At 38.3% G+C, this 27,229-nt stretch overlaps 1 protein-coding gene across 2 annotated transcripts in view; it reads left to right on the top strand.

The window, feature by feature from the left end:
• Positions 1-27,229, top strand: part of tbc1d9 (TBC1 domain family, member 9 (with GRAM domain)) — a 54,676-nt gene that overhangs the window by 7,399 nt on the left and 20,048 nt on the right. For both annotated transcript variants that reach the window (XM_078404885.1, XM_078404878.1), the window contains exons 3-14: positions 6,303-6,413; positions 9,234-9,352; positions 9,666-9,894; positions 11,917-12,178; positions 12,333-12,540; positions 16,543-16,743; positions 18,354-18,530; positions 21,933-22,083; positions 22,879-23,093; positions 23,531-23,648; positions 25,485-25,770; positions 26,202-26,331. In XM_078404885.1, coding sequence (XP_078261011.1) covers positions 6,303-6,413; positions 9,234-9,352; positions 9,666-9,894; positions 11,917-12,178; positions 12,333-12,540; positions 16,543-16,743; positions 18,354-18,530; positions 21,933-22,083; positions 22,879-23,093; positions 23,531-23,648; positions 25,485-25,770; positions 26,202-26,331 — 2,207 coding nt within the window. The remainder of the gene's footprint in view (positions 1-6,302; positions 6,414-9,233; positions 9,353-9,665; positions 9,895-11,916; positions 12,179-12,332; positions 12,541-16,542; positions 16,744-18,353; positions 18,531-21,932; positions 22,084-22,878; positions 23,094-23,530; positions 23,649-25,484; positions 25,771-26,201; positions 26,332-27,229) is intronic.

Genomic DNA, 27,229 nt, shown 5'->3' with positions numbered 1-27,229 from the left:
GTCAGGTTTTTGTTTTGAAGTTATTAAAATTCAGACTAGTTCTTTAGCTACTTTGCCAAATTCAGATAGATCAGTATATCACCAAGGCTGATTTCCAGCTCTGTAACATTAGCTGACTTTCTTTTGCCTTTTACTTAAAACATGACTATTCCCATATTGTCTTACCCAGCAATCTACAGTCTACACATGTCATGCACCTTTTCAATCCATGTACCTGTCCAAATGTTTTTAAATATTATTATTGTACCTGCCTCAACTACTTCCTCTGGCAGTTCTATTAATACACCCACCACCCTCTGGGATTTAGAAACTGTCAAGCTCCTATTAAATCCTTTCCCTCTGATTTTAAACCTGTGCCCTCTAGTTCTTGATTCTTCTTCTTCTCTGCATAGTCTCCAGTTAAATTGCATCTTTCCCACAAAGGGTGACCAAAACTTAATTCTCTGACCAATGAAGGCCAGATTGACAAAAGCAATCTTCACCTGCTGCCACTTTCAGGGAACTATGTATTTGTACTCCTAGGGCCCTCTGCTCTGTAACACTCATGGGGCCCTGCTATTCATTGTGTAGATCCTACCTAGATTTGACTTCCCAAAATCCAATGCCTGACACTTTTCTGAATTAACCCCCATGAACCACCCAGTCGCCCAGCTTTTCAAAATCCTTTTGGTAATTCTTTAACCATCTGTCTATGCTACACCAATTTTTTGTATTGTCTAAAACATAATGTCTTTCCTTTTAACATGAAAGGTTATTTGGCTTGTTGAAATTATGACAGGTTTCAGAGCAATCCCATCAATTCTGTTCTCTCCATTTAGTTCCCTGTAATCTATTATCTATTACATGCCCATCAACTGTCCCCTGATTCTTCTAACACCTTTTATGCTTGGGGCAATTTATAGTAGCCAATTAACTTGCAAATGAGCACATCTTTGGGATGTGGAAAGAAACTGGAGCATCTTGTGGATATCCATGAGATTTTAGGATGATTATACAATCTCCATGCAGCAGTGCCAAGGGCTACAATCAAATCCAGCTCACTGGAGCAGTGAGGCAGCAGCAATAGCTGTCATCAACGTGCCTCATCTGTCAGACCCCTGGGTTTACTGATCTTGCTTAGTTCCCAGTTTAAAAAAATAAATTGAGGCATTGCTTATTGGGCAGTATTGTGCTTGTTTTGACCAGTGGTTTTCCTAGAAAACTGTCAGTGGTCATCTATTCACCAATAATGATATTCTTGTATTGTGTAGTCTTGCCACAAATCCATCTGACGGGGCTCTAATAACTGGATTGTGCATTTAAATGCATTTTAAATTTAAATGAAGAGGTAACCACTCTTTCTCATGTTGAGAACAGATAGAGGCAAAATTAAACATTAGCTTTTGAATATTCAGCATTGCTTGCTTATATTGAATTTGTTATTAAGCGCCTTTCAAGAAAAAATGTTTCTGAACTGCTGTTGTAGCCTTCGGAACAAGCTTTACAGCTCGTTTTCAAAGTGCCCATTTCCCTGCAGGAATCTTTATTTTCCAGAATGTTTTTTTCCCTCCAATTTTTGCATACCTTTTGGAACTCTATATTAAAATTACTACATGTGAATTAGAAAAGATGATTTCATATTGCAGCGATTCAAGACTGCTACTTACAGGTTAATTGTAAGATAATTTCAAAATCTCAAATGTAAATTCTTAAGTCAAGCAGCAAATGTCAAGGAAATAACAAAGTTTAATTATTAGCTGATGACTTTTATCAGAGGTCTTATCAAAGTCACAAGATGACATGTTATATTCAACCATTCTTTCAACCTTCTTTCTTTGTGCATAGTGCTCAATGTGGTTTCTTTGGCAAGGTTATCATTGCATCTAATTCCAATATCTTTCATTTGTTCATCAGCTGGAGAGCTGCCCTCACCTGGTCTGATTCTTATCTACTCAGTCATAATCTGAGAGTTACCTAAAATTGCTTCTCTTCCTGTTCCTGTACTATTAACTTTGTGGTTCTTAGAAGAGGGGGTTAAGGAAAGATTTTATTTTCTGGTCTTTGGTATTACCAAATAAACATCTTGCGTGAGCAAGATCACAAGTGTGTATTAATTTTACTCCACTTTGCTTTCTATCATTTTCAATCTCTCCCACTGTCTCCGTTTGTCTAATACCTAATCACAGATGAGTAGAATTTTTATTTGTCCAACTAAATGTTGTAAAGACTAAGTGTCATCATCACTGCAAACTTTATTCTCTATGCAACAGACTCCGTCCCTCGCTTTCTGAGGCTGAACTAGATAATTTGCAACCTAAGTATCATATTTGAGCCTCCGATGAGCTTCTAGTCACATTTATTTCTTCATTAAAATGACCTAGTATTGCTTATTTCTCTGCTGTTTACCGCTTAACTGTGACTGAAACACTTGTCCAAACACCTGCTGTCTCCTTACTCAATGGTCTCCTACAAAGCTCTCATCCTGACTCGCACTAAGACCTAGGTCTTGGAAATAATTGAGTGACTAAAGCCTTCATTGCGTAGAGAATCTTTTGAATTCTGTCCATTTGATATAGAAGTGGCATGCAACTCGAGTAACAGATCTGCTGTTAATTCTTTTGGAACATAAACTGATATCATTGTGGTCTTGGAGGAAGCTCAGCTTCTTGCTGTCATAATGCAAAGGGGCTTTTGGGGTACAATCGCAGCCATGAATTCTGTTCTTCAGTAGATTACTCCAATTTCTGGGGCACTGATGTGGGGCAGTGGGCTTTGTGCATAAAGAATCAACTGTGCTTTGAGGAATTGAGCAGTCACTATATCCACACACTGTCACTCAGCCAATGCTTTTCTGTTGACTGTCTGCCAAATATCCTCAACTACTGTTGAGATGATGCTGTCTGAAGCCAGATCTCATGGGGATTGATCTGGTTTATCTTGAATGTTAAGTCTCTATTAACGAATTGGTTGTTTTCCTTTACTATACTACAGTAGTTAGAGTGCAGACCTGGCCTTCCATTTACCTCGTTGGAGACCTTTGAACTATCTTTAATCGGACTTTATCAGACTTCAATGGTATACATTGCCCTCCATAATGTTTGGGACAAAGACCCTTTATTTAATTATTTGATTCTGTACTCCACAATTTGAGATTTGTAATAGAAAAAATCACATGTGGTTAAAATGCAGATTGTCAGATTTTAATAAAGGCCATTTTTATACATTTTGGTTTCACCATGTAGAAATTACAGCAGTGTTTATACATAGTCTCCCCATTAACCGTCCCCAGTTAATGTTTGGGACACAGCAATGTCATGTAACTGAAAGTAGTCATGTTTAGTATTTTGTTACATATCCTTTGCATGCAATGACTGCTTGAAGTCTGCAATCCATGGACATCACCAGTTGCTGGGTGTCTTCTCTGGTGATGCCCTGCCAGGCCTGTATTGCAGCCATCTTTAGCATGCTTATTTTGGGGGCTAGTCCCTTTCAGTTTTCTCTTCAGCGTATAAAAGGCATGCTCAATTGGGTTCAGATCGAGTGATTGACTTGGCTATTCAAGAATTGACCATTTTTTAGCTTTGAAAAACTCTTTTGTTGCTTTAGCAGTATATTTGGGATCATTGTCTTGCTGTAGAATGAACTGCCGGCCAATGAGTTTTGAGGCATTTGTTTGAACTTGAGCAGATAGGATGTGTCTACACACATCAGAATTCATTATGCTACTACCATCAGCAGTTGTATCATCAATGAAGATAAGTGAGCCAGTTCCTTCAGCAGCCATACATGCCCAGGCCATAACACCCCCACCACCGTGTTTCACAGATGAAGTGGTATGCTTTGGATCTTGGGGAGTTCCTTCTCCCCTCCATACTTTGTTCTTGCCATCACTCTGATAAAAGTTAATCTTCGTCTCATCTGTCCACAAGACCTTTTTCCAGAACTATTATTGCTCTTTTAAGTACTTTGTGGCAAACTGTAACCTGGCCATCCTATTTTTGCAGCTAACCAGTGGTTTGCATCTTGTAGTGTAGCCTCTGTATTTCTGTTCATGGTCTTCTGTGGACAGTGGTCATTGACAAATCCACACCTGACTCCAGAAGAGTGTTTCTGATCTGTCGGACAGGTGTTTGGGGATTTTGCTTTATTATAGAGAGAATCCGTCTGTCATCAGCTGTGGAGGTCTTCCTTGGCCTGCCAGTCCCTTTGTGATTAGTAAGCTCACCAGTACTCTCTTTCTTCTTAATGATGTTCCAAACATTTGATTTTGGTAAGCCTAAGGTTTGGCTGATGTCTCTGACAGTTTTGTTCTTGTTTCTCGGTCTCATAATGGCTTCTTTGACTTTCATTGGCACAACTTTGGTCCTCATGTTGATAAACAGCAATAAAAGTTTCCAAAGGTGATGGAAAGACTAGAGGAAAGACTAGGCGCTGAGAGCTCTCTTATTCCTGCATTAAGGAGGCAATGAAACACACCTGAGCAATTATAAACACCTGTGAAGCCATGCGTCCCAAACATTATGGTGCCCTGAAATTGGGGGACTATGAATAAACACAGCTGTAATTTCTACATGGTGAAACCAAAATGTAAAAAAAATGGCCTTTATTAAAATTTGACAATGTGCACTTTAACCACATGTGATTTTTTTCTATTACAAATCTCAAATTGTGGAGTACAGAGGCAAATAAATAAATGATGGGTCTTTGTCCCAAACATTATGGAGGGCACAGTATTTTGCACTAAATGTTGTACCCTTTATCTGCATTGTGGACAGTTTGATTTTATTCATGTATAGTCTTTGACCTGCTTTGACCTATAGTCTGTTTACATGCTATTCACTGTACCTCAGTACACGTGACAATAATAAGCTAAACTTATTTCAAGCTTATTGGCCTCCTGTGTCCTTTGTAGTGTAGAATACCACAGGCTCACCAATTGACTGAGAAAGCTTCTTGAAATCTTGACTGAGGACCCTGAGGGCAGGTATGAAGGGAATGTACCATGGTAATTAGATGATGCTTCCATGCAAATAATAATTCATTGCTGTAATAATTTGACTGACACTGGCAATGTGGTCTTTACCTGCAGAGTTTTGAGTTGTAGCAAGAGCAAGCGAATATCTACTAAAACATACACGTTTGCCTACTGTTCTTCCTTTCGATCTAGGTATGAGAATTGGTTCTCTGGGCAAATTTGAATTGCATCTTACAGCTTGTTATACTCTGTGTGTCCTACTAAACTACCCATGAATAATCTACCCATGTTTGTGACCAAGAGGTATATACAAAAATCTTTTAAATCAAGAAAATAATCTTCAGCACCTTAATTATAGAATAATCTAAATTAAATGTATAAGGTAGAGCTGCCGCCTTACAAATTCGACCCGTCGATCGGCGTGGAAGTCCCAATGAGATCAACATTGGCCGCCTCACCCAGCCCAAGTGCCACATTTTTGGGGAGACTTCCGAATGTGATTTCAAGTGTGCTCTCCTAATTTTGTCCAGATTAAAGGAGGTACCGGGCCACCAGTTGATGGAAAATCAGTGTTGGACCTGTAAAAGGAATTGGTAAGATCTGCAGGATTTTTTTGTCTGGATAGACCGCAGCACAAGGAAGGAGTACATAATCTTAAGGTGGAAAGTGCTTGTAATATATTTTTAAATAGTTCCTAAATGTAAACTGATCATTATTTTTCATTTTTCTGTGACAACGTGTAGATTCCTCATTATATTTCCCTTCTGGTCATTGAAATATTGCAAATTTGGGAATTGTTTTTTGTTTTGAGGAAAATTATTTGAAGGTGTAATTACACCCCGGTGGTATTAAATTTATTTGCAGATATCAATGATACTATTTTGTCCAAATAGTATCATTTGTATAAAAACTTTAAGGGCATTTTTCCCTTCTTATGCGGTTGCATTTTTTTGCATTTCAGATCTCAAAAGGTTTTTTAAAAAACCATAATTTTTATCTCAACATCTTTACTCTGATGAGATGAAGGGACTTAACCTTAACCTAAAATATTGACAGTCCATTTCCTTCCACTGATGCTGCCTGACCTGTTGAGTTTCTATAGCAATTTCCCTTTTGTTTTTGCTTCATATTCCAACATCTTCATTCCCCTGTGCCTCCATTTCTAAACAGTTGAGATTTTACAGTGATGGATCTTTTCTAACTTTTCACTTTTTCTTTTCACAATCAGGGCATTTAATTGATCTAGTTTGTGTATGTGTATATAAAAAAGAATGATTTTTTGTAAGATTATTGCAGGAATTGTTTCTAGTCATCTAATTGTAAATTTGCTTTGGAAATTCAAATGCAGGGTTGCTCGTGGGGACACTTGATGTTGTATTGGACTCCAGTGCTAGAGTTGCACCATATAGAATCCTTTATCAGACTCCTGAATCACTTGTATGCTGGACAATTGCATGTGGTAAGTTTTAGAATAACGAGGGTATTTTGTGTGTAATTTAGCAACTTTAATTTTTAAGAAAATCAAAATTATTTTTAAGCCATAGAGAGAACGATATTATTTCTGATCAAAGCTTTTCTACGAAGGTACGACATATATCACGGATATTTTATAAAAAGCATCATAATGTAATACATCAGCGCTAAAGGTATCACAAAATGCTGGAGTAACTCAGCGGGTCAGGCAGCATCTCTGGAGAGAAGGAATGGGTGACGTTTCAGGTTGAGGCCCTTCTTCAGACCCTTCTGAAGAAGGGCCTCGACCCGAAACGTCATCCATTCCTTCTCTCCAGAGATGCTGCCTGACCCGCTGAGTTACTCCAGCATTTTGTGATACCTTCGATTTGTACCAGCATCTACAGTTATTTTCCTACACATCAGCGCTAAATATCTCCTGAAAAAGCTTTAACCTCTAAGGATTCTAGATTGAATTCAGTACAGTAATGAAGTACCGTATTTTTTGAGTAATTTATTAAAAATGGAGTTCAATTGCTTTTTGGAAACTTGTGAAATCTGAACATTTGAGGATCAGATGGGAACATGGTTTTGAGGCACACGAGCCCTGATCGAATTGAATGGTGGAGCAATGTAAGTGCTTTCTGTCCTAGTCTGGTCTCTAGTTGAGTTCTCACTCATCCACTGGAGGGAATGAGAAATGCAAAATGCTGTAAATTAGCTATTACAGTTAGGACTAGAAAAGATATTTGATAGTGGTAAAAGGTAAAATTATACTAAATAATCAACAATTATATGTTTCGAGGCACTTCAGATGCATTAGGAGAAAAGGGACATCTGAGCTAAATTTTGGGAGTAATGACCAAAATTCTGATCACAGAAATGGGCTCTAGTTTTTTGACTGTTTTGGAGGACAACGGGGAAATGAAGGGTTGGGCCCCACTCTTCCATGCCGACTAATTGTTCAAATGAGCTATTCCCGTTTGTGTGCACCTGGTCCATATCCCTCCAAAGCTTTCCTATTCATTCATCATTCTAAGTGTTTTATTAATGTCACAATTGTACCCACCTCTACCACTTCCTCTGGCAGCTCATTCCATTTACACATGTGTGCGAGTGCACCTGTCTGTCTCTTGGGATTCATTCCTTGCTTCTCTTTTAAATCATTCTCTTCTCACCTTAAAAATATGCCCTCTTGTTCTTAACTTTCCTACCCTGAGCAATGTACTTTGGCTATTCAGATTGATTTTATATACCTCTATTCAGATAGCCCTCAGTGTCATACGTTGCAGTGTTAAATGCCCCAGCTAACAATCCTGCCCTTGTAACACAGCCTTCAAACCTAACAACATCCCCTTTAATCGTTTTTAGCACTCTTTCCAGCTTAGTGACACTTTCCTAAATCAGGGAGCAGAACATTACTACGAATATGGCCTTACCAACACCTTACCCCAGCTCTCATTTTACGTCTCGACTCTTGTACCCATCATCCTGACTGACAAAGGCAAGCACGCTAAATGCCTCTTTCACCATCCTTTCCTGTACTCCTGGTCTCAGTGCCTATACTCCTGGTCTCCTGGCTACAACATCCCAGTGCCCTGCCATCTACTGTGTTAGTCCTGCCCTGGTTTGTTCTACCAAGATTTTCTTGAACACATTTAACATTCCATCCCATCCAAGCCCTCTGAAGTATGGCATTCTTTATTGATATGGGGAAAATTGAAATCCCCCACTTGGGTGCAATATAACATTCCTTGTGTAAAGTTAATCTGAAAGTTTGCTTGTGAAATTTATTTTGTATTTCTAAGCTATATTTGTTGAGCACTTTCTGATTATACTTCTCTCAGAAAACTGTCCATACTGGAATTCCCTCCTTTTATATATTCCTCCACTTCCATCTCTTTTTGGTTTTCATGGGAAATCTTAATCCAAAGTGTCAACAATTCCTTCCTCCTTATCACTGATGCAGCTTGGCCAGCTAGTTCCCTCAGCAGTTTCCTTTTTTTTGCTCCAGGTATCATCTGCAGTCTCTTGTGTCTCTTTAAAATCATTTTTGTTTGGCTACTTTTTGGCTTGCAGGATTCATTTTTTCTATAATTCTGTGAAATGTCACGATATTTTTCTGTTAAAGACAAGTTGTCAAAGGAGAAAAAACAAAGTAAAAATGTGAAAACAACTGAGTGAAATGTTACAGAATAAATAAACCAAAGTAGGGTTTTTGCTAAATATATTTATCAGTAACTTTATATGGCTGACATGGTTAATACTGAATATTAATAGCTCTGATAATACTGCGCACCTTATTCCTAGATTAATGCCAGTAAATGATCAACCAAAGAAATAAAAAATAATAGAAAATTAAAACTGTAGAAGCTGGAAATCTGAAACAAACAGAAAAATTGGAAGCCCTCAAAACAGGCTGCATTTGTGGAAAAATAAACTCTTTAATGTTTCGGGTCAAGGGCACTTTGTCAGATCTGAAAAGTCAACTTTGTTTCTCTTTACATAGATGCCTGCTTCACTGAGTGTTACCAGCATTTTCTGTTTTTGTTGGAAGTTTATTAAAATTGGAACTAGTCAAAATGCACAACCTCCTCATAAGGGACCTCAATCTTTTATTAAGAATGATTAAAAATGTATGTAACTGATGCCTGGCAGGGCCCTTATTTCCATTAATACAGCCCTATTTTAAGGATACAAATTTTATTTGTTCTTTATTTTCTACCTTGACATCATTATGATGTCAAATGAATAAACTAACATTGTGTTTTTAGATATTTGAGTAGAAATTGACCTTGAGGTTTGCAATTATTATTATTTTCCTTAGGTGGCTCAAGAAAGGAAATAACCGAGCATTGGGAATGGATAGAGCACAATTTATTACAAACACTTTCAATCTTTGAGAATGAAAATGATATCACTACATTTGTTAAGGGTAAAATACAGGTTGGTGTTTTAAAAGAATATTAAAATTAAAATGAAGGTGTATACATTATCTACATTTGAATAATATAACAAACTTGTTGAGTATATGTACAGCTATATTTAAATGAGAACGGATATACTAACATTTTTAAGCATGCAAACAAAATATTGATTCCCACCTCCAGGAATAAATGCTTTTGAATCTATTTGCAATAATCACTCAATGTATAAATATATTAGGACATGATAAACAAATTTCATGAAATTGTAGTACATTTTAAAATATAGAGTGACTATTTATTGAACTTGCCATTTATTTTCTTTTTGATTTTAGGGTATAATTGCAGAATACAATAAAAATAACGATGTAAAAGAGGACGATGACACAGATAAGTTTAAGGAAGCTATTTTGAAATTTCGTAAACTCTTTGGGATGCCAGAAGAGGAAAAACTGGTTAACTATTATTCTTGCAGTTATTGGAAGGGTCGGGTTCCACGACAGGGTTGGATGTATCTGAGCATCAACCATCTCTGCTTTTACTCATTTTTGTTGGGAAGAGAAGGTATGCATATATGTTTGTACGCACCGTCAGGATTGGCTATTTTTTAATTTTGTTGTACTCGTTGCAATGACAATAAATGAATATTATTATTATTATTATTATTATTATATAGTATTCTTTGGCATTTTATCTTCAATTGAGGGAGTTAGGAAATAGGTTATAATTAGTATTATTGGATTTTTGCAACTCTTTTATGAAAACTTAGTTTCACTTCAATTCTCAGCAACCCATCACTGTGAAATACTGGTGAAATAATAAAGATGGGATTATTTGTGAAATTGCATAATGGTAGAAATAAAATAATTAAAATCGTACAAATAAATTAAACCACATGTTAATTGAGTTAAAATGAAATTTATAAACTATATTAATGACTACATTAATATAGCCATGATCACATTGAATGGCGGTGCTGGCTCGAAGGGCCAAATGGCCTACTCCTGCCCCCCTGACATCAGTCTGAAGAAGGGTCTCGACCCACAACGTCACCCATTCCTTCTCTCCCGAGATGCTGCCTGACCTGCTGCGTTACTCCAGCATTTTGTGAATAAATCTACTCCTGCACCTATTAGAAACATAGAAACATAGAAAATAGGTGCAGGAGTAGGCCATTCGGCCCTTCGAGCCTGCACCGCCATTCAATATGATCATGGCTGATCATTCAGCTCAGAAGCCTGTACCTGCCTTCTCTCCATACCCCCTGATCCCTTTAGCAAAAAGGGCCACATCTAACTCCCTCTTAAATATAGCCAATGAACTGGCCTCAACTACCTTCTGTGGCAGAGAATTCCACAGACTCACCACTCTCTGTGTGAAGAAATGTTTTCTCATCTCGGTCCTAAAAGACTTCCCCCTTATCCTTAAGCTGTGACTCCTGGTTCTGGACTCCCCCAACATCGGGAACAATCTTCCCGTATCTAGCCTCTCCAACCCCTTAAGAATTTTATATGTTTCTATAAGATCCCCCCTCAGTCTTCTAAATTCCAGCGAGTACAAGCCCAGTCTATCCAGTCTTTCCTCATATGTAAGTCCCGCCATCCCAGGGATCAATCTGGTGAACCTTCTCTGTACTCCCTCTAAGGCAAGAACGTCTTTCCTCAGGTTAGGAGACCAAAACTACACACAATACTCCAGGTGCGGTCTCACCAAGGCCCTGTACAACTGCAGCAGAACCTCCCTGCTCCTAAACTCAAATCCTGTTGCTATGAATGCCAACATACCATTCGCTTTCTTCTATTGTCTATTGTCTATTGATTTAGCCTTCCCTTCCTGAATAACTGCTCACAGGATTCCCTCGTGTTGTCTACCCATTCTTAACCTTTAAGCATATATCTTAATTTATGAAAATAAATATTAAAAATTGTATAAAATAAGTTGCTTATTTTTATATATTCTTTTTTTTTCCGATATCAAGGGTAAAATTTTCTAAAGTGCAATAACATGACAGACAACCAAGGACAGGATGTATGATATAATTTTGTGGAATTATGATAATATTAATTTCCAGACGCCAAGGCATAAGTAAATGCTACTCTTCATTTGAAAGTTTCTGATGACATGTCTGCTAGAAAATTACAAAATAACTGTTTTGCAGATTAAGACAGTTGTATATTTTTGCTGTTATTTATTGCATAAAAGGTTAACTAGAAACTTGAAAATATTGTTCCTCTCTTACTTTGTATTATGACATTAATCAAGTGTAGTTAATTGTGGAACTGAACATGTACTCCACTTCCAAAATTCTGTTCTATTAACTGCAAAGAATCCAAATTTTTGTGAAGTTCATGCAGTCAACACGAGTGACACCAGAAAATAAATTTCGGCACTGTTTGCTTTTGTGTTTTTGGAAATGTAACAAACTATAAATGCGTTCTATTTCCTTGAATATAATTTATAAATGAATTAAATTCCTCCAGTTCATTATACTGTGAAGGAGTTTGGGAAATAGAATTTGTTTTACCTTCTCCTTGCAGCAGTGGTTTGGAACAAAGAAAACAATCTGAGTTTTTCACCTTCTTCTAGCCAAGTTGGTGATCCGATGGGCAGACATTATTCAGCTAGAGAAGAATGCCACACTGCTATTTCCTGAAATGATCAAAGTGAGCACAAGATGTAGTGAACATATTTTTTCCGTCTTCCTCAATATTGGTGAAACATTTAAACTAATGGAACAACTAGCCAACATTGCAATGAGGCAACTTCTTGACAATGAAGGCTTTGAGGAAGATCGATCACTTCCAAGACTAAAGAAGAAGTCTCCTCAAAAGGTTTCTGTTTTAAAACGGTTAGTGATTTGCAAATTTAATTTAGAAGTTCATATTAAATATAAAATTGAATATTATTAGTGAATCTGTAATTTATTTATTTATTTATTACTTTGAATGTCATGGTACATTTTTAAAATGATGAACTCTAAAGAAATCTTTTTTTAATTGAAGGGATCTCGATGCCAGGGCAAAAAGTGAGCGATACAGGGCATTATTCCGGCTTCCTAAAGATGAACGTCTGGATGGTCACACAGACTGCACCCTCTGGACACCATTCAGTAAGATGCATGTTGTGGGTCAGATGTTTGTGTCCAATAATTACATCTGCTTCACCAGTAAAGAAGAAAACCTGTGCAGTCTCATTATTCCTCTAAGAGAGGTGTGTATGAACGAAAGATGTTAATGTTTATTCTCTGATCGAAAATTCTAACTAGTGTTTGTATTTGGTTGGGGTACTTTGTACTTGTTATATCATTTGTGAAGTTGTAAATCAGGCAAGCAATTGGTTATGGCTCAGACCTGTTCACCCACCATTATTTTCACTTTTATGTAAAATTACAGTGCTTCAGCAGAAAATCATGCCATACATGGACTATAATTTTCTTGCATTAAGTAGTCATGTGCTATTTTATATCTGTAAGGAAATGAATGGTTAGTTGAGTAATATTACTATTTATTTTATCTTTCATTAATTTCATCAGATTTTTAGCTTTTGTATTTCATTTAGGGTGAAAATGTAATCCTCAATTGTGCTTCAATTTAGACCGCAGAAATTAAAAGAAAAGGCAGCAAAGACATTGATCATTTTCAGATAATGACAGACAAGTTTGTTTTGTTCACTTAAGTATTGGAAAACGGGAATAGTGATTTCCTCACCCCAACATATTAATACCGAAAATCGTGATGGAAGAATGACAGCTTATGACGAAATGTCTTCCCAGGGTTATGAATGGCAATGTGGTTAAGTTAAAAAGTTATTCATCTAATTGATTCCAAGATCTAATATTTGTGAGATAACATTGTTTTCTGGAGAGAACCCTTCTACAACCAAAAGTAAAGTGGACAGTTGAAAACGATACCTAAAATGGTGTTTTCGTTCAATATTCCACCAAATGTCATCTTTTCGGATCAACCAACTAAAATTATTAATGGAATATGAGGTAGAGGACTTGAATAGTATTGTTGAGTACTTTAAGTGTTTCGCTTCCGCTGTAAACTGTGGTATAAAATAGTGTTCAGAAAAATGTCTCTGTACAGTCATAGTCAAGTTCTGAGCTTAGAATTTGTGTCTAATGTGAAATACCTTACAGAAGTGCAAAGATTTAGCACATTCTGGCCCTACTGATTATCGTTGCACACCTATTCAATCAATCAATACTTTATTACAGACTCAAGGTCCAGATAAAAGCCAAGACATTACATATAATAAACAGACAGAAGCACAATAAGTTACATACAAAAGCACAGTAAGTTACTAACAAATTACTAACAAAAGCACAATAAATTACATACAAGCACAATGCATGGTTTAAAGCATCAGCCATCAGTGATCAACAACAAGACAACTATACCAATGTCTCCACAACTGTGATTGGTAGTGTGTAGTACTGAACCTTATTAGTGATAATGCCAAGATGATCTAATTTTCAGAGTAATTAATTCAGCAAATAAATGCATACATTAAATTTCCTAGCACGGCTTGTAGGGTATTAACTCCTGCAGCCACAAGCATTTCACTTGCACTACACCATCTAGGTCTCTTAAGTAATATCCTCATGGCCTCATTAAAAGCTACCTGAAGACTCTAAGCTATTTTTTTAATAGTTTGACCACAAGTGTGCAGTGTCGAGTAGTGTACAGTATGCTCTGAACAGAGACATCTTTACCCCATCTGTACATGCACCAAACTTGGGAAGAGAATGTTTGCTTGTGCATACATCATGCGGCGTTGCCTATAAATATCCTCATCATCTGTCATTTGTTCTGTAACAAAATATCCAAGATATTTTACCCTATTACATACACTAAGATTATTATCAGTCAATTTAAAATCAGGACATTTTAGACATTTATCCCCTTTGGTTCCACAGATCATAACAACATTCTTACTGGCATTATATTTGATATCATGTTCCACACCAAATACAGAACATATAGCAAGGAGCTGCTGTAGACCAGCGCTAAATGGACTAAGGACCACAAGATCATCTGCATACATAATATGGTTCACTAAAGTGTTACCAATCATGCACCCAGTATTACAGGCTTTCAATTGCTCGGACAGATCATCAATATAGAGATTGAAAAGAACTGGGGACAAGATTCCCCCTTGTCTAACACCATTACTAACCCCAAATGGGACTGACACCATATTGCCCCATTTTACTTGCATAGTCTGGTGGGCATACCAGTAAGCCAGAATTCTCACAATGTATTTGGGCACCCCCACTTTGACTCAATTTAACAAACAACTTTCTATGATTAACACGGTCAAAGGCTTTGGAGGCATCAATAAAGCACATAAGGACTGATGAATTTTTACCTCTATATTTGTTTACAATTTCCTTTAAGGCGCAAATGCACAAGTCGGTGCCATGTTTAGCTTTAAAACCAAACTGGTTATCTGTGGATTGAACAAACTCATTCAATCTATTCAGCGGAATTTGTTCTAGGACTTTTGATAGTATACTTGCTAAAGCTGTGGGCCTGTAATTATCTAGGCTGCCCACTTTACCAGCTTTGTCCTTAATGACTGGCACTAACAGAACAGACAACACTGAGTCTGGTAACAAAACGTGAATCATAAAGCCAGTAAAACAAATAGCAAGGAGAGGAGCTATCCTCATACTGGCATATGAATAGTAACAATAATTGCTGTGAACTCTGGAGAATAAAGAGCCCCATTTCCAATAGATTTGCCTTAATTATGAACTGTAGTTCCCTTGGTGATACATGTGAAGAAAAATCCTCTACACTAGTAGTTGACTTTGTATGTGGATAAATGTGAGGTTATCCACTTTAGTGGCAAGAACAGGAAAGCAGATTATTATCTGAATGGTGTCAGATTAGGAAAAGGGGAGGTGCAACGAGACCTCAGTGTCCTTTCACATCAGTTACTAAAAGTAAGCAGGTACAGCAGACTGTAGAAAGCTAATGGCATGTTGACCATCATTGCGAGAGGATTTGAGTTTAGGAGCAAGGAGGTCCTCCTGCAGTTGTACAGGGCCCTGGTAAGACCACACCTGGAGTATTGTGTGCAGTTTTGGTCTCCTAATTTGAGGAAGGACATTACAGATGCTCTCCGACTTACAATGCTTCGACTTCCGATATTTCGACTTTACTATGGTGCAAAATTCATACATATTCATTAGAAACCGTACTTCGAATTTTGAATTTTGATCTTTTCCCGGACTCGCAGACCTCCGCCGCCGCCCTGTTATCTCCTCAGCCCGGCCACAGGATCAACATTTACCCACCACCGCGGCTGCAGCAGTGTCACTCAAACGGCCTCCTGGGCGCATGCGCCAGTTAGCGAGGAGGCTTCTGGGAGTATTCAATGCATTTTCGACCTACAATATTTTCGGTTTACGATGGGTTTGTCGAAGCGTAACCCCATCGTAAGTTGAGTAGCACTTGTATTGCAATTGAGGGAGTGCAGCGTAGGTTCAGGTTAATTCCCGGGATGGCAGGACTGACATATAATGAAAGAATGAGCTGACTGGGCTTGTATTCACTGGAATTTAGAAGGATGAGAGGGTATCTTACAGAAACGTATAAAATTCTTAAAGGATTGGACAGGCTAGATGCAGGAAAAAAAATCCCAATTTTGGGGGAGTCCAGAACCAGGGGTCACAGTTTAAGAATAAGGGATGGACCATTTAGGACTAAGATGAGGAAAAACCTTTTCACCCAGAGAGTTGTGAATCTGGAATTCTCTGCCACAGAAGGCAGTGGAGGCCAATTCACTGGATGTTTTCAAGAGAGAGTTCGATTTAGCTCTTGGAGCTAAAGGAATTAAGGGGAAATGGGTACTGATTTTGGATGATTAGCCATATTCATATTGAATGGCGATGCTGGCTCGAAGGGCCGAATGGCCTATTCCTGCACCTATTTTCTATGTATACACATGGGAATAACAATGTAATTGAATAGTTGATTTTTTAAAAATACAATGGCACATTGAAAATTTGAGTAGCAAGAGATCTGAGAAGGTAATTCTGAATTTGGACTTCAATCATAACAAGAATTTGTCTCACTAACTTGCTCAGGAAAAGCACATTTGATTAATGTTAGATATAAGTTGTGGGCTTTTGTTTCTGCTAGTCATTTGCAAGTGATGCAAACCAAACTGTACCTTGAAGGATGTTTTTGTTTCACTTAGGTGACAATTGTGGAAAAAGCAGACAGCTCAAGTGTGCTTCCAAGTCCATTATCTATCAGCACAAAAAACAGGATGACTTTCTTTTTTGCTAATCTCAAAGATCGAGACTTCCTAGTGCAAAGAATTTCTGACTTTCTGCAGCAAACAACATCAAAAATATATTCTGACAAAGAAATGATGGGCAGTCTCAGTTCTGATGAGGTATGTGGAATGAATTGTGTTTAAAATCTGTGTGAAATTACATTTAACAATTGTTTGGAATGAATCTTGATAGCTAAATCTGGAGCTCCTGATAGGTGGCAAAGGTGAAGGCATAGTTTAATTTGAGTTATTTTGTGAGTTTTTGTATGTATGACCAACTTAGAAAAAAAAGATTAATTTTACTTGTGATAGTTTAAGGGGTGAAAAATGGAAATTCATTTTATGCTTAATGAAACCCAAAGTTCCACTCCCGGTTCTTTCCTTCTCTCAAGCCTGTCAGGTGCACTCCAGAGGGTAGACCCCAACACAGTGCTACCTGAGACAAAGCCATCTGGAGACCTTGCTAATCACCTGGAATATGTAGAGGAATAGTGAGATTGATCCTCTGCAACTGGGCCAGATGATTGCAGGCGGGCTGTAGGCCACAGCTCTAGGCAGTTGGCTGTGCCCAATGGACGAAGCATTAAATTAAAAGTATATTTTCTTGTCCCTTTAGAGAATGCAATCTTAAATAGCCACAGATGATACAAACTCAAATTATATTTGGAACTTTTGTAAAATTGAGAATGGGCTAAAGAATATAATTTGGCTTGTTCAGTAATGGAATGAAACTTACGAGAGAATTTATTTTAAACTGTGACAAATTGGCAAATCAACCAGCTCTGATATGTATATTTAATATGTATTGGCTTGTTTACTCAGTGAGCTAGTGGAGTTTTCAATTCAATTCCTTTGTTCAAACCCAGTTTAAGATAAGAGACTTCAATGACTGAAGGTTTAATGAGTTTAATCAAATTTTAATTCCAGATTGCTGTAAATTATTAAACTGACCTTGATTGGAATATTCTTTCCATGGGATTGTAAATACTTCTGGGTACCTGGAAGAGAAATTCAGATTGCATTTTATATTGCTGCACAGAGTTAGATTTCAAGCCCAAAATTAAATCACTTATTTTTTTGGATGTGTAATGTTCACTGCAAGTTCCTTCCAAAATGCTGCACCTAATGCAATTATTATTGGTGTATCATATCATATATATATACAGCCGGAAACAGGCCTTTTCGGCCCACCAAGTCCGTGCCGCCCAGCGATCCCCGTACATTAACACTATCCTACACCCACTAGGGACAATTTTTACATTTACCCAGCCAATTAACCTACATACCTGTACGTCTTTGGAGTGTGGGAGGAAACCGAAGATCTCGGAGAAAACCCACGCAGGTCACGGGGAGAACGTACAAACTCCTTACAGTGCAGCACCCGTAGTCAGGATCAAACCTGAGTCTCCGGCGCTGCATTCGCTGTAAAGCAGCAACTCTACCGCTGCGCTACCGTGCCGCCCATGTACTTAGACAAGTTAGGACCTTTTAAATCGTGATAATCAAAGTTGATATTTGGGCAAACATGAAATGCCAAAACATCATTCTTTAAATACACATAACTATTGTAACTCTACTGAGATCTTTTATTTGTAGTGAAACTTTATGACACTTGTATATTCAAAAGATTTATAAAATATTGTATTATGATTGGCCGTACTTACTAGAAGCAACAAGACCTTATCCGAAGAACACGATTCACGACTGCAATCTAACTATTTGTCTTTCAGGTATTTTCAAGACAAAGCAGTGTTGTTTCATGTAGCCAACAGAAGAGTCTTGGTTCCACCTCGGATACAGATGGAGAACGGCAGCTCAGTCTCAATGGGAATAGCGTTCCAATAGCCACACAGACACTAATGACAATGTACCGTCGTAAATCACCTGAAGAATTCAATCCCAAAGTGGTATATGATGTTTACTGAAGTCTCTGTAGTTACAATACCGTTTTGAGATGATCTGCATTTTGCGATTGTTAACCTGTTGAACTTTTTTTTTTAAATTCTTCCAGTCCACAATGATGTAAAGAAATAGTAAAAAATTTCAGCTCCTAGAATTGCTACATGCAAAGCAAGATCCCGTTTATGAAGTTTATATATTATTGTGTATGAAAATTTTGCTCATTACTTTTAGAGCTTTACCAACTAGTTTAGTTTATTGTCACATATACAAAGATACAGTGAAAAGCATTTTTGTTGTGTGCTAACGAATCAGTGGAACGACTATACCTGATTACAATCAAGCTGTCCATGGTGTGATGAGCATGCTATGAGGATGCTGGGTGACTTGGTCAGGTTGGGTGAGTGGGCAGATGCATGACAGATTCAGTATAATATGGATAAATGTGAGGTTATCCACTTTGGTGGCAATAAAGAGAAGGCAGATTATTATCCGAATGGTGTCTGGTTATGAAAAGGGGAAGTACAACGAGACCTGGATGTCCTAGTCCATCAGTCACTGAAAGTAAGCTTGCAGGTACAACAGGCAGTGAAGAAAGTTAATGGCCTGTTGGCCTTCATAACGAGAGGAGTTGAGTATGGGAGCAAAGAGGTCCTTCTACAGTTGTACAGGGCTCTGGTGAGATCACACCTGGAGTATTGTGTGCAGTTTTGGTCTCCTAATTTGACGGATATTCTTGCTATTGAGGGAATGGAGCGTAGGTTCACGAGGTTAATTCCCGGGATGGCGGGACTGTCATATGAAAGAATGGAGCGACTGGGCTTGTATTCACTGGAATTCACTGGAACTTGACTACTGGAATTTTTTGAGGATGTAACTAGGAAAATGGACAGGGGAGAGCTACAGGATGTAGTGCACCTTGACTTTCAGAAAGCCTTCGACAAGGTCCCACATAGAAGATTAGTGGGCAAAATTAGAGCACATGGTATTGGCGGTAGGGTACTGACATGGATAGAAAATTGGTTGGCAGACAGAAAGCAAAGAGTGGGGATAAATGTGTCCCTTTCAGAATGGCAGGCAGTGACTAGTGGGGTACCGCAAGGCTCGGTGCTGGGACCGCAGCTATTTACAATATACATTAATGACTTGGATGAAAGGATTAAAAGTAACATTAGCAAATTTGCAGATGACACAAAGCTGGGTGGCAGTGTGAACTGTGAGGAAGATGCTGTGAGGTTGCAGGGTGACTTGGACAGGTTGTGTGAGTGGGCGGATGCATGGCAGATGCAGTTTAATGTGGATAAGTGTGAGGTTATCCACTTTGATGGTAAGAAAAGGAAGGCAGATTATTATCTGAATGGTGACAAGTTAGGAAAAGGGGACGTACAACGAGATCTGGGTGTCCTAGTGCATCAGTCACTGAAAGGAAGCATGCAGGTACAGCAGGCAGAGAAGAAAGCCAATGGAATGTTGGCCTTCATAACAAGAGGAGTTGAGTATAGGAGCAAAGAGATCCTTCTGCAGTTGTTCAGGGCCCTAGTGAGACCGCACCTGGAGTAATGTGTGCAGTTTTAGTCTCCAAATTTGAGGAAGGATATTCTTGCTATTGAGGGTGTGCAGCGTAGGTTTACTAGGTTAATTCCCGGAATGGCGACTAGGCTTGTATACACTGGAATTTAGAAGGATGAGAGGGGATCTTATTGAAACATATAAGATTATTAAGGGGTTGGACACGTTAGAGGCAGGAAACATGTTCCCAATGTTGGGGGAGTCCAGAACCAGGGGCCACAGTTTAAGAATAAGGGGTAGGCCATTTAGAACGGAGATGAGGAAAAACTTTTTCACAGAGAGTTGTGAATTTGCGGAATTTTCTGCCTCGGAAGGCAGTGGAGGCCAATTCACACGATGCATTCAAAAGAGATTTAGATAGAGCTCTTAAGGCTATCGGCATCAAGGGGTATGGGGAGAAGGCAGGAACGGGGTACTGAGTATGGTTGATCAGCCATGATCACATTGAATAGCGGTGCTGGCTCAAAGGGCCAAATGGCCTACTCCTGCACCTATTGTCTATGTATCTATGTAAATACAGGATAAAGGGAATAACTTGCAAGGTAAAGTCTGATTAAGAATAGTCCAAGGGTCTCCAATGAGCTAGATGGTAGGTCAGAACTGCTCTAGTTGGTGGTAGGATAGTTCAGTTGCCTGATAACAGCTGGGAAGGAACTCCCTGAATCTGGAGGTATGCGTTTCCAAACTTCTGTACCTCTTGCCTGATGGGAGAGGGGAGAAGGAGTGTCTGGTGTGAGACTCATCCTTGATTATGCTGGTTGTCTTGCCAATGCGTGAAGTGTCGATAAAGTCAATAGAAGGGAAGTTGTTTTGTGTGATGGTCTTGGCTGCGTCCACAATTTTTTGCAATTTCTTGCGGTCTTAGATAGAGCTGTTCCCAAACCATACTGTGATGCATCCTGATAAACGCTTTCTATGGCGTATATGTAGAGGTTGTTGTGAGTTGTTTGGGACATGTACTTGGTCGTTCTGCATTCCCGTCCAAAAATTACACACGGACAAAGTTTTCTTTTGTAAACAGTCTGTTTACAAATTAAAAATAACCGTACTCTGCTCCATAAAAACATGCTCATGTGAGGGCATGATTCAGCTGCAGTGTGTATTGTGATGCAGGCTTGAAATACATTGGCTAATAGCATGTCAAAAGAGCATTACCGTTTTAGAAACCAGAAATTAACATTTTTGTAGACAGGACTTTGTTTTGACCCTTGGTGTGTTAGGAGATGCACAATGACAATCCAATACAATACAATACAATATCTTTATTGTCATTGTACAAGTATAACGAGATTAAGAATGCCACTTCCATATCGATGCTATAAAATAAATAAAACTGCAAAAACAACAAAAGGAAGGGAAAAAAAAGGAAACAAGGTAAAGTGCAAAAAGGTCAGTTGTGCCAGATGACCATGGGGGCAGAGACAGATCATGGGGGAGCTCTCAGCAGGTCCGATTCAGAGCAGCTATAGCTCTAGGAATAAAGCTGTTTCTTAGTCTGGAGGTGTGAATAAGCGAAATTGCACCTAATATTAGTCAGTGCCAAATATGTGAACATTTTGTTATATTTCCCATGTCATGAAAAAATGTTATTTTTTTCAGTGTAGATTGGATATTTACAGAACACTGTGACTAATGAAGAAATGCAATGAAGTGAATCTAAAGACTTCTCAGTCATGCAGCTAACTTCACGTCAAACTTTATTTCCAAAATACTACAAAAAATATTCAGTGCTAGCTTGTGGCTTTATATATTGATATAATTATTTTTTAAATAACTTTTTTTACACTTGGTACTATCCAGAATTTTGAATGTTGCTGATTATAGTTTTTGTCAATAATTAGGCAAAAGAACTAATGAAGGAACAGTCTTGGAAAATTCATTTTGCTGAATTTGGGCGTGGAGTGTGCATGTATCGCACAGAGAAGACACAGGAGCTTGTATTGAAAGGCATTCCAGAAAGCATGAGAGGGGAACTTTGGTTATTGTTCTCAGGTCTGTAAAGACAGATACTTTCTAATAGAAACTTTTTATAGTGTTTTAAAGCACAAAGCTTGTTATCATTGAAACAGAAACATATATCACTGCCTGGTTTTGTTTATTGCTACTGAATTTTTGCATTCTTTTCAAACTGTTACTCATTTTGTGTACTTTTGATTATGTAATGTTACATACAAGGTTTGAATATTTTAGCCATTAGCAATAATAACTTGGCAAACGCCCCTCAATTATTTGTTGTCTTTATTAAAAACACAATTAAATTCTATAATTATATTCTGTAATGTTCGGCCATCCATTTTGCTTTAAGAATGTACCCATCAAATTGCAGATATTTAATGTAAACAACTAACCAATCATATTTGTGGAGTAATGGAATGCACTGGTTTATGATGTGACTCTAGTCACACGAGGGCAAGAGTGAAAACCCCATATTAGTGGCAGGAATGGATGATTTTAAGTGTCAGGTTATCATCATTACTATTTGCGTAAATTTTGAATACTGGAAATGTCCAATTATTGCCTGGGATGGCAACAAAAACACATCCCAAACGTGTTGTAGCAGTTTTAATGTCAGGTGAACTAGCAATTGCCATTTTTACCTTGAGCCAATGATAACATTAAGTTTCATTTTCCAAATTTGGAATATACAGAGTCTTAAATTATTTTGCCTGTCCTTTCTTGCTTCTCCACTATTTCTATAATTCTTAATAAACAGGAGTAGAGATTTGGTTAACAGCATCCAGGGGAAAAGCATGGAATTTCCTTTTAATATAATTTACTTTGTTTCAGGTGCCATTAATGAGATGGCCACCCATCCTGGATATTACTCTGATTTGGTAGAGAAATCCATTGGAAAATATAACCTAGCTACAGAAGAAATAGAGCGGGATTTACACCGCTCCCTTCCTGAGCATCCAGCATTTCAGAATGAAATGGGAATTGGTGCTTTACGAAGAGTACTCACTGCGTATGCATTCCGAAATCCTAACATTGGATATTGCCAGGTAAATATTATTGTAGTGTTTAAACTTGCAAAATCATTAACAAAATCATTGCTATTAATTTGCTCACAGCTCTGGTTCTTAAATAGCTTCTTACGAAAATCAAAGTAAAGTCAAATAATTACGTTGTCCAAGTCAATGATTTTATGACCAACAGGCAAAAGTTTAATATTTTCATTTAGGGGACAAATATTTGGAAATATTTTGTATGCAGATAATTAAGATGTGAAATGTCCCACAAGTATTTGGAATAAAAATCAAGAAGGAATAGGGAAAAATCAGTACTAAATGAATAACATTTTGTAGAATAAGTTGGCTGCTTTGTAAAATTCTGTCTTTGTTACGGTAAACTTGCTTTAGTTTAATTTAAAAAAACATTCTGAGCAAAAGTTTTTTGTTTAATTGTACAATTTATTACTGAATAACGTCTATGCATACAGGCCATGAACATTGTCACTTCAGTGTTGCTGCTATATGCAAAAGAGGAGGAAGCTTTCTGGTTGCTGGTTGCACTCTGTGAGCGAATGTTGCCAGACTACTATAACACTCGAGTGGTTGGTAAGAATGCAATTTTTGTAATGGAATGGAATACTTTATTGTCACATGTAACTAGGCACAGTGAAATTCTTTGCTGCATACCCAAATGTATACAAATAGCAGCCACCTATGGCGCTGACGAAGTTCCAAAGCATGCCGGCTCCTCCTTTTGTTCTCCCGCCCCGGTTCCCCCACGCCGGGGTCCTATTGTCCTTTGTTCTCTCTTCCCCCCCCCCCCAATTGTCCATTGTTCTTCCTCACGGCGGTCCCCCCACGCCGGGTCCTCCATTGTTCTTCCCCTCCCCCTTCACGGTGTCCTCTATGCTCTCATCGACTATGGGTCGACATGTGAGGCATTGCCGCCGCCGCGAGGCTTCACCGCCGCCGAGGCCCCATCGTTGCGAGGCTTCACCACTGCTGCTGCATCACCGCTGCTGTCGACCTCGCCGTGGTCGACTCCCCACTTCATGCCTCCGTGGTGCCGACCCGTGCCCCAACCGCGGGCTCCGTCGGCCGCTCCTCCAACCCGTGAGGCCGGCTCCTTCATCTGACCCGCGAGGCCCCGGCCGGGCCCCGACCCAGGCTTCTACCCGGCGATCCGGAAGGCATAGAGACCGTGGTGCCTCAATAAAGGCCTCTGGCCATGTTCCCAGTCCACAGCCGTGGCCCGTCGGGAAGCCTTCTGGCCGCCCGGCATTTCTCAAATTGAGGAATTAAGGCATCGAGTCTATTTGAGCTGATTGAAATTGAAAACACTCATACCCCAAAAATATATATCTGCTGCTTTGACTTTTCTCTATCATTTATACTTTGTATGTGGTCCCATTAAAAACCTAGTTTTAGCAGCTACATCTTCACTGTTCATGAAAGGAGCTTAATCAGTGCTGTTGAAATGTTGGCACAGATTTGATGTTATAGTTATTGCAATTATGTGTAATATTAGGCGTGTTCCAAGAGTACTTCTGAATATACAACTTTTTCACCAGTCTTGCTAAGGTGGCAAAAGATATGAGCAATAAAAGCTCTGCTGTATTGTCGTTTCTGCTTCTATGTGCAAGTATTCACTGCTGAGGAACATTTATATGGATTAAATAACTTTTCTCAGTAATTTTCTTTTTGTTGGCATTTTAAAAAAACTTTGCCAACTTGGAAATTTCCATCAGTGCATAGTAAAAGTGTTAATCCTAGAGATACTATTAGTGATTTGGTACACCTCTGAGGATGACACCATTTGAAGCTTTTCCACTGTATTAGAATCCATGTGAATTTAGCTACTGGCAAACTGTAATATATCCTCAAAAATATTATTTCTCTAAGTGACTTCTAATTACACATAAGTTATAATTACTGCTGAGCAAAGAAATTGACCAGATTTAAATTTGTTTTATATATACTGTAATTCCTTCGCATGATTATTTCAATTTTAAGTTAAATGTTATGTGACCCAATCTTTATTTAATATTTAAAAAGTTATGTTAAATGTCTTTCTTTTGCTTCTCGTGCTGACTGGGATTGCCTTTCCAGCCTGCTAGTGGATGCCTAAGATCTTTTAACAAAAGCATTAAAAATTAGTGTTTGAGAAGAGTAATGAAGAATTACTTTCAGATTCTCGTTTGCTTTTTCCTTGCACACAAAGATAGCAAATGGAATGACCAATCTAGCTTGTCCCATGATGATATCTACATGTGCTATCCCACCTACTGCCTTGATAGGTAATGGACCAGATTTGAAGATATGTGGCAAATGGGGAAGCACATCTGGAATGTATTGCAATTAAAATATTACACTTAGCTATATGAACTCAAAGCGGTTATTCTGAAGCTTTAACAACATTTGTTTTTCTACTTTTTTCCGTAGGTGCATTAGTGGATCAAGGTGTGTTTGAGGAGCTTTCCCGGGATTATGTACCACAGCTTTATGACTGCATGCAGTATTTGGGGGTTATATCCACCATTTCGCTGTCCTGGTTCCTCACCCTGTTCCTCAGTGTAATGCCTTTTGAAAGTGCTGTTGTTGTTGTGGACTGCTTCTTCTTTGAGGGAATCAAAGTAATCTTTCAACTCGCTCTTGCTGTACTGGATGCTAATATTGAAAAGCTTTTGAACTGTAAAGATGATGGAGAGGCAATGACTATACTTGGAAAGTGAGTTCATTTTGAATACCAGTTTATTAAAAAATTTATGCAATAAAGTTGGATGGGTAAAATGACTCGTCCCCGCATGAGAGATGATTTGCAGCCAAGCAAATCCTAACAGTTGCAATAACAAACTTCATTAAGCATTTTTTATAACCAATTCTATCTTTTTTTATTAACACTTACTCTTGATGGATTGATACATTAGTGATGCATGCTCTTTATCATTGGTATATATAATATGTATGCTCACAAAAATGTTTGTACATTAGAACAATGGTATTGAAATGTTAAGTATTAGGAAACTTTCTTTCATGGTCTGATGATCATTTATTGTAAAAACAAAGGTGTATCTCTCTAAACACTAATCAGTATTATCTTCTTGTGATTGTTGAATGAGGAAAATTTCATAGCATGAACCCTTTGTTTTTGTTCACCAGGTACTTGGACAGTGTGACAAACAAGGACAGTACGTTACCAGCCATCCCTCATCTTCATTCTCTTCTCAGTGATGATGGAGATCCCTACCCCGAAGTTGATATCTTCAAACTGATAAGGGGTTCATATGATGTGAGTGCCCAAATGAATTTCAAAATATTTAACTGGGTATACTGCGGCTGAGGATATTTGTAAATATTGTCTATCTGTAACTACATAAAGTCCATGTTTAGTTGAGGAAAGAATGACTTGTCAGGAAAAAAAAAATTGAAAAGCAAATGCTTAAAATAACACTAGTCAATTAGGTGCAGTTAACATTGCTAATGAGTCTGAAGGAGTGTCTCGACCCAAAACGTCACCCATTCCTTCTCTCCAAGATGCTGCTTATTAATTAATCGTTCAGATAGATAAGGAAAAGATTTGAACTGGCATTTTAAATAAAACTAAATTTTATAGCCCAGTACATCTCCTATGCTATGTCACTTGGGCCATGGAATCTAATGACACCCTTCACTGCACAACTGCATTACTACATGCTGTAGGACCTTTAAACCCATTATTCACTCCTCCCCAGCCTCTTGCTTGAGATACTATGACTATTTGCGTGCTGTGATATACAGGTTGAGCACTGGCCACAGTTTATCTCATTGGATTTGTGTGGAGCAGTTGGGGAGAGAAAATTCTCATTTCTCCTTTTTTCCTTCCTTTTTCTCTTGTCTTTTTCTGTGATCCAACTGACTTCCACCTCACAATAAATTCTGGTTGTCTAGATTGCACTTGGTCTCCATGTAGATGAGGCCACGTTGGGAGTTCTGTCTTGAAAGCAGTTTGAGTTACAAACGTTTCTTGGAAATAGAATCCTGTCGTAATCTGGAGACTTTGTGTATTGGCATCTTGTATTCATGCACCAGGAATGCACAAAAGCAATGTGTGAATTACTAAAGCTATGTGGTATTCTGGAGGTTTGTTGAGTTGACTAACAGAACTGGAACTGGTGATCCTGTGAATAAGTATACTGGGAAGAGAGTTA

Source organism: Rhinoraja longicauda, chromosome 1 (assembly GCF_053455715.1).
Source record: "Rhinoraja longicauda isolate Sanriku21f chromosome 1, sRhiLon1.1, whole genome shotgun sequence".
NCBI lineage: Eukaryota > Metazoa > Chordata > Chondrichthyes > Rajiformes > Arhynchobatidae > Rhinoraja > Rhinoraja longicauda.
Note: the sequence above shows the minus strand (reverse complement) of the source record. Positions and strands in the feature narration are given on the sequence as shown.